General features: G+C 39.7%; 1 protein-coding gene across 1 annotated transcript in view; it reads left to right on the forward strand.

Annotated features, from left to right (window-relative positions):
- The first annotated feature begins 2206 nt into the window (after positions 1–2206).
- LOC140941868 (uncharacterized) overlaps positions 2207–9058 on the forward strand; it is a 13209-nt gene continuing 6357 nt past the window's right edge. Inside the window, exons 1-2 of the mRNA XM_073390876.1 lie at positions 2207–2365; positions 5545–8020. Of these exons, the coding sequence (XP_073246977.1) occupies positions 2273–2365; positions 5545–8020 (2569 nt within the window). The 5' untranslated portion in view covers positions 2207–2272. The remainder of the gene's footprint in view (positions 2366–5544; positions 8021–9058) is intronic.

Below are 9058 nucleotides of genomic sequence, written 5' to 3' on the forward strand. Positions count from 1 at the left end.
TGTGGCATAGTTGTTTGAGCTGCCCCCTTCTCTTTTTTGGTCGATATTCTAAAACCATGCTTTTTGAAACGTTGGTTAATTCCGTTTTCACTAAACTACTCATCCTTTTCGAATAGCACAATTCAGTAGTGACTGAACACAGCCTCGTAACCAGGCCAGTTCGCGCTATCCGAGTTACCAGAGGAGGCTTGGAACCGAGTGTGATAGCGCGAGGTTTCCTTGGCGAATTTTCCCGACAAGCTTGGTAGGTGACGTCACATCCGAAATCGCCGAGGACGACTGGGAGCGAGGCTAGACTGAACAGGTAGTCCTCTTCAGGGCGGAAAAACATAATGAGCATGCGTGAACTTTTTTTCCCAGATCCCCTGGCCGGGTTTGAGAAAATGGGGGGATTGCAAATATTTTTTTGCCTAAAATTAAAATGTTTCTACTCATAACCTTGAAAGAACAGGCAATTTGTCTTCAAAAGTTGCAAGCTGTGGTTAAAACCTTGCCATTACTTAATTTTCTCGAAGAATACCTCATAGTAAAACGGACTTTAACGACATTCATTTCCTTGCGTTGTACTGGAAATGTGCATGCGTAGGTCCGATTTTTTTCAAGATGCATTCACAAAATGAGTTCATATAAGGAGGTTCCTGGATGTATAAGGTCCGAAGCTCCACTGTGAACACAAAAGTAACATATCTTTGGACAGTGATTTGCCCCCCAAAATTAACTCTTGCCCACATGCAATGTGTTTGAAGTCACTGAACTTTGTTGCACTAGAGCTGATATTTTAAAACCCACGCTCGATCGGACACTCATAGCTTCGCAGATCACTAAAAATTAAATATAAACAAAATCCTTAATGTAGAAGTTGTTGCGTTGATATGTGGGCAGAAAAATGTCAATCTTTATCTTGTAAAATCCTTCCAAAAGTTGGTTTCAAAGAAACTATAGTTTTTTAAACTTGTGATCGTTTCACGGAGATAAATTTTGCTTTGTCGTGATGTCAAGTTGAACATGCATCACACCTGTCAAAAACCTAACTACACTTAAGTGAGATTTCATTTAAGCAAAGTTAAAGTTACATTATTGCAAAAACGTCTTTCCAATTACGTATATGATTTAATTGCTGAGGTTGCTTTAAGGACCATAGACGCCTCTTTAAGCTTGCAAAGAGATGAGACAAGCAAAGAACAATTCCATCATGCACAGAATTCAGCTTAAGTGAACTATAAAAAAAGCTTAAATCATGTTCAATACGGTTGCAAAACAACAAATTATCGTTAAAAAAACATAAGGCTCTTATACGTGACAATGACATCGAAGAAGTGAATTTTCTGTACGAAAACATCCTACCTAAAGATCTTAAAAGCTAAAGATCAGTTGCAAGCTTCGCAGCCAAGCTATGATTCACCATATAGCCATTTTTAATAACTGGTCCATGCGAGGGTCTTCATTCAAGCAAATTAAACTCAGCAATCGTTAGAAAATACAGAAAACTGCAGATAAGGGTTTGTTTTGCTCGCTTCAGTCAAATCCAGCCCCAGCAATTGTTTAGGGGCAAAGAAACAAGTGTTTTGAAGTCACTGCCGGCAGCTGTCGTTTTCAGCTACTTCACAGCGAGTGAAAAGGAAAATTTGTGTACAGAAAGAAAACAAAACTATTAAATAAAAAAAGAAAAAAAAAAAAGAGAAAAGAAACCTCTGACAATTATTACTTGAACAACAGAACAATAGTTGCCTATTCTTCTTAAACATGAGGATAATTAACGTAATTCGCCAACTGAAATAACGCAAACGTAGACAGATACAACTTTAATTTTCGGGAAATTTTAATTGAACTGTACATTATTTTTGTTTACGGAAGTATGATGTAACTTTATATAATTCGCGACCACTTCGCGTGACATGAAAGAATTTAGAATTGATGACATTATCCACTTGCACGCATAATCGCTCTAAATAAAACATTACAAAATGTGTTTAAGTATAGAGAACTGTATGGTTTCAAAGCTATAATCTTAAGCAAGTTTAAAAGTTTTAGGTTTACAGAATCGATCCTTTGGGGGTCAAATAAATCCTAAGCCGGTCTCCGTCGCATTAGGGGTTTGATTCTAATTTTCCGACCAGCATATCCTTCGTTTTCAGATGAGGTTCCCCTCCCGCCGCGCCTTTACGGGCCCTCATTTTCTTTGAATAGCGTGACTTTGGAAAATAGCGTGACTGTGAAAATAGCTCGACCATAACGACATTCACGTGATCTGTCTTAGTCAGACGCCAATATTATGTCGAGCAGTTCCGCTTTCGACAATCAATTTCTCTTCTTCATCGTGCTACCTTACGTTTTATTAAATCGAAGTTCCTTGGATCAATTTTGGGTAAGGTGAGTAATTTTGCATTGGTTATTCAGCTTAACATACCCACAGATAAAATAAAATTTAGGATAATTATTTTGTCGAAGTTCCACTCGTACACCACACATTACCGTTTAAAGAATTTGATGGCCTCGGCATACAGAACTATCGTCACTGTCTTGAGTACACGTTGGGTGCATGGTGTAGAATTTGCTGTGATGAAAAGAGTTTACTTGTTATCACCATCTGGTTCTTCGAAACCTTTATTATTTTCGCGTAAGGATCAGAAATATTTACATTTGCGAGTACACTTCCTTGTACGTTTCCGCGCGATCATGGTCGCTATTTCGTTAAAAATACGCTCATTAAAGGGGTTGTTAGCACTGATCCCTTGGCCTGAATAATACGCCGATCACGGTGGGTCATTCGTTGTCCAAAGTCAAAACGAATGAGTGTTTCATATTTGAAACAGGAATCAAACATCAAACGAATGTTCATTTGCAAATGATTTGTGTCCTTTAATGTCTGGGTCATCATTCATAGCGGGGATTCATCGCTTTCTGCGCAAAAGTAAAACCTTATCAATCCTAACAGTGCCCAACTTAAAAATTCACAAAAACACAAACATTTTTTTTGGTAAAGTCCTAAGAGGTAAAAATTCTCCGAAAAAAGACGGCCAAAGAGGGAGAGGTTTCATTTGAACTAGACTTTGAACACAGACGTACTTCCGGTTGTCTCTCGTTACTTTTTCGGTGATCAGATAGTGAAGCAAGGCGACGACCGGAAATACTTTATTATAGGAAATTAACACTCCATGAAATTAACGCGAATTTTAACGTTAATTTAAGTCGCGTTAAATTTGTTGAGCATTAATTTCCTCGACGTTAATAAAATGCAGCGTTAATTTCCGCGCTCCTAATATCCAGTATTTTAACCCCAATTTTGGAACCTGTCCAGATATTCTTGACACCTAAAAAACATTAACTACAAGCTTTCTTTCTTTTCATATACCCTTTAATTTTCATCTTTCACAAAAGCTAAGGCGAAGGTTTACAGTATTACGAGTTCATCTTCATCGTTGTCGCTGTCAGAAGTGATGTCAGCTCAGTTTTGTGCAGTTTTGAATGTTTTTGCATTCAGTGTTGAAATAAATTTGTTCCAGTTGTCATCACCAACTGTGTCTTAATCGCGTTAATTTCCTTTATTATGAAATTCTACATCCCCTTTCACGTTAATTTTCTTTATTCGAAAGTCGTTTTCCATTAAATTCGCGTTAATTTAAGTCGCATTAATTTCCAATACCTTAATTTCATAGAGCGTTAATTTCTATAATAAGGCACGTTAGGCCTCCCACGCAGACGCGCGTTCTTTGGGCTTCGTCACGAGTTCACAACGTTTCGGGGGGTACAACGAAAATGGTATGCGGGGAGGCTCCACCCCGAGGTTCGACCCCTTAATTACCCTTTTATATACCGTTTTTGACAGAAAAGTCCCCCCTTTCGTATACCTTCTATTGATAAATGATACCCCTTTCACACACCAAGTATAGAACTTTGCATCCCTTTCAACAACTGTAAATGCACTTTCTTTAAAATATCATGAATAAATCACAAAACCAGAACGTTTCCTCAACTTTTTCACTGCCTTAAAATGCACCTGTTCGCCCTTTTGAGCCTTTTTACCGATGAAATGACATATTTCCCTACACATTCATATACTTCAACAAGTGAACTCCCTAACATTTCATTTACCTGAAAGCTGAAAAAGGTAACCCTTTGGGGAGGAGCCTCCCCGTATAGGCTATTATAGGAAGTAACTTCCCCTCCGGGGCCGGGGGGGGGGCGTGGGCATACAATTACAGGGTCCACGGGTACTCAGTCTAGGAGTGAAAGGGTTAAACTGCTAAGAGAAATTTTCGTGTACCGTTTTTAAGACCAATCTCAGTGGCAAGAAAATCAATGAATTTGCAGAGAACTTTGTATAACCCGCTTTGTTCTCTTTTGCTATGTGATTGTCATCTCCCCCCGCACTCTAAACCTGTCTATTGGACGGTGGTGCTACCCGTCGTCCCCCTTCCCACCAATCTCGACTCGAGAGCCTTTTTTTTTTCAGCCGCGCAAAGAAAAGAGCTCTGGAGTCCACAGAGCTTGCATATCGAAAAGAGCGCACTTCTAGACAAACATGTTTAATCTCTTTCCTGCTTCTTATCGCATCCTTCTTCTACTCTACTTTTACATTCTTCTAGGATATCTGTTACCCTCAACTTGTCATCCAAACGAAGCACTGTTCGAAAAGGCCAAGAACTCTTAAAATTTGTGCACTGATCAAAATAATCGTCATTAATGTGTTTGAGAATGGAGAAACTAACATCGAATGAAATACATGATCTAGTAGAAGCCCCTTTTCAAATACAAATGAAGGCCCGGCTCTTGTCTTAAATTAAACGACTTTCCACGTAATGTTTGTAATAGACGCCCCTCACTATTAAACGCCTCCTGTCTGAAAAATGCCCTCTCATGACCATTACTCCACAATTCTCGGGAATAGCGAAATATAGCAAAATCTTTCAATTCACTGGTATTTGGTTTATTGCTTGATTGACAATGGTTTGTACATTACATCTTCTTCAACGCCAAGTTCAAAGTAAGGAAAGTGCTCTTTGATATTCTTGATGTGCTCAATACATCAGTATTTTTCGTCGGGCAGGTTCGACCTTGATAGCAAAGTAATTAGTTCTTGAAGCATATTAGTTGTGTTGAGGTTTTTACAGTTATCAGAATAAACGCCACCCATTTACACATGCTCCCTACCTCCACCACCGTCCACCCCTCCTCCCACCACCCCCCACCACCCCCCACCTCTTGACCCTTAAAATTAAATAAAAGAACCTGGCGTCTATTAGATCATTATTGGTACTGTCGTAGAAACACATTGCTGATTGAGCCAGGTCCATGGAAAGCAAGTTGTGTTTGAAGCCCAGACGCAGTCGTTTATCTATCAGCGCAAAACTACAGCTACTTACCTAGCGTCCCGTATTAAACTTAGTTTATCATTAGTTACGGCTTGCTTTTCATAATCATTTTATTGAATAACTGTGTTACATAATCAGCGGAGATTCTTGCAATTTTCAGAATGATAAGTAAGTATTAATCTTTGGTTTGGCCTGACGAGAAAATAAGCTAATAGGCAATATCTCTTACTAGGACTATAAGTTGGTGATGGAATACTCGCAAGAGCAATTAAACTACTTCAGACTCTGCTACATAGCATTTGATTTGGTTCCAGTGCGACTGCGGTACATTTTCAAAAACGAATGGGATTTCCTTTATAAAGCAACGTTAACTGGAGAATGGAAAGACACGGCACAAAATGGACATGATTTTTACAACAAAGAATCTAAAGCAAGTCGCAAGAAAAACGCCCGAACTCTGGCAATAGTCTACAATGGTGACATGGCAGAGTGGGACTGTACCTGTTTGTTTTTTGCCATTCTGTACTCGGACAGCATTGGTAACACCTTAAGCCCAGTTGTCCGTAAAGAGGTCGATGATATTCGTCAGGTGCGAAACGAGATCACCCATATCACCGAGGCTAAGTTGACGGATGCCGACTTCCAAGCTTCTGTAGAAAGAGTGTTGAACGCTTTTACATCCCTGGGTCTGGCTATAACTGAGATTCAAGAAATAAAGAACCAGAAGACCTTTCCGACGAAGGAAGTGGAAAAAATAAGGAAGCAAGTTCGTGATCTCCAAGCCGAGTTAGATCAGACAAAAAGTACTCTTCAAAGTACCGCAGCTGCCCTGGTTTCTCTCACACAGGAAATAAATATTGAACTTCAGCCATTTTGCATTCTCGCATCGTGCCCACCACACGATACTATCAGGCGCTCGCATGATATTGAAAGAATCACTAACGAAATGCAGGAACTTTACAAAAGTTCAAGCGGGGCAGTCAGTACAGTGTATTTGTCAGGAAATCCAGGATGTGGCAAGAGCCAACTTGCCCGGGAAATCGGACAACAGTTCTTTTCTAAACAAAACAATGATCTTATCTTTCTGGCGACACTGAACACAGAAAGCATTGACAAACTTGCTGACTCTTACCTCACCCTTGGGAGACACTTAGGGATAACTGAATACGCGTTGAAAGGCTTAGAATCTATAAAAGAACAGAAACCTATTGAAGCAATTAAACAGCTCCATCGCTTGATTTTGCCAAAGACAAGCAAGTTTACCAGATGGTTGATAATAGCAGACAATGTGATTGATTTACGCTTAGTCCGCGACTTGCTTCCTCAAACTGGCAGTAAAGAATGGGGCCATGGGCAAGTGCTGATTACCACTCAAGATAGTGGTACAATTCCTCAAAACGCTCCTCACACGTATCATGAATCGTTAAGCAAAGGAATGAGGCGGGACGAGGCAGTGGAATTGCTGGAAACAGTATCGCGAATTTCCGAGCGAGTACAAGCAGAAAATGTCGCTGAACTTCTCGATTTTCAGCCACTGGCCTTAGCTGCTGCTGCTTATTTCGTGCAAACTGTTGTGACCAGTGGGTCTTCAAATTATAACTGGAAAGCATACCTTCAAGACATATCAACATACAGCCAGCGAAAATCGGCCGAAACTGTCCTTGCTAATGAGAGTTCAGCCTACGCTAAAACAACAATGGCCGCAGTAGAAATGGCTATCCAAAGAGCTGTTGAAACAGACGAGGTTCTTCTTCATACATATTCTTTCCTTTCGCTCTGCGCTAACAACGACCTACCACTCGAAACTGTTTTAAAGTTCGTCAAAGCCCAAGTAAAGGACCATCCAGAGGTTTTAATAAAGGCAAACATTGTAAGGTACTCTTTAAGTCTTGTTCATTCCGAAGAAGGGGGTGAACGAACTTATTTACGTTTACACAAAATTGTGCATGACGCTTTGAAACGAGGCGAGATAGCTAACATGAAATCATGCCGGGAGAGTGATCACACCATGGCAGAAGCGGTAAAGATTTTCAACTCCCAACTTGAAGAAAATTTCGAGAATTATGCGTTTTGTAAAAAATTGAGGCCCCACTGTGAATCTTTACTTAAGCAGATGACGTTAGAGTTTACTTCAGATGAAAGCACTTTTTCAGAAAGGTTTGCGCTCTTCATAGATTTGTATACAGTTATTGATTGGCTTCATAATCTCGCCAAGCTCTGTCAAAAAAGCTGCTATTTCTTCTTTGCGAAAATTGTGGTCAACTTAGCATATGATCTACTGCGGAACTTAGACGATACTTCAACGGGTGCGTTTGCTCGTAAAGGGAGGGTTCTGAATGTGACTGGCGAAGTGTATCACAGCCTGGGAGAATACAATCAAGCAAAAGAACTTCACGAAAAAGCACTGATAATTCGCAAAAAGATTTTTGGTGAAGATCATGCCGATGTAGCAACAAGTTACAACAACTTGGCATTAGTGTACGAACGCCTGGGAGAATACAATCAAGCCAAAGAACTTCACGAAAAAGCACTGACTATTTACAAAAAGATTTTTGGTGAAGATCATGCCGCTGTAGCAACAAGTTATAACAACTTGGCATTAGTGTACAAACGCCTGGGAGAATACAATCAAGCCAAAGAACTTCACGGAAAAGCACTGATAATTCGCAAAAAGATTTTTCGTGAAGATCATGCCGATGTAGCAACAAGTTACAACAACTTGGCAGTAGTGTATGAACGCCTGGGAGAATACAATCAAGCCAAAGAACTTCACGAAAAAGCACTGACTATTTACAAAAAGATTTTTGGTAAAGATCATGCCGCTGTAGCAACAAGTTACAACAACTTGGCATTAGTGTATGAACGCCTGGAAGAATACAATCAAGCCAAAGAACTTCACGAAAAAGCACTGACTATTTACAAAAAGATTTTTGGTGAAGATCATGCCGCTGTAGCAACAAGTTATAACAACTTGGCATTAGTGTACAAACGCCTGGGAGAATACAATCAAGCCAAAGAACTTCACGAAAAAGCACTGATAATTCGCAAAAAGATTTTTCGTGAAGATCATGCCGATGTAGCAACAAGTTACAACAACTTGGCAGTAGTGTATGAACGCCTGGGAGAATACAATCAAGCCAAAGAACTTCACGAAAAAGCACTGACTATTTACAAAAAGATTTTTGGTAAAGATCATGCCGCTGTAGCAACAAGTTACAACAACTTGGCATTAGTGTATGAACGCCTGGGAGAATACAATCAAGCCAAAGAACTTCACGAAAAAGCACTGACTATTTACAAAAAGATTTTTGGTGAAGATCATGCCGCTGTAGCAACAAGTTATAACAACTTGGCATTTGTGTGCAACACCCTGGGAGAATACGATCAAGCCAAAGAACTTCACGAAAAAGCACTGATAATTAGCAAAAAAATTTTTGGTGAAGATCATGCCGCTTTAGCAACAAGTTATGACAACTTGGCATTAGTGTATGAACGCCTGGGAGAATACAATCAAGCAAAAGAACTTCACGAAAAAGCACTGATAATTAACAAAAAGATTTTTGGTGAAGATCATGCAGATGTAGCAACAAGTTACAACAACTTGGCATTAGTGTATGAACGCCTGGGAGAATACAATCAAGCCAAAGAACTTCACGAAAAAGCACTGATAATTAGCAAAAAAATTTTTGGCGAAGATCATGCCGCTTTAGCAACAAGTTATGACAACTTGGCATTAGTGTATGAAC

This window comes from Porites lutea, chromosome 6, assembly GCF_958299795.1.
Source record: "Porites lutea chromosome 6, jaPorLute2.1, whole genome shotgun sequence".
Lineage (NCBI taxonomy): Eukaryota > Metazoa > Cnidaria > Anthozoa > Scleractinia > Poritidae > Porites > Porites lutea.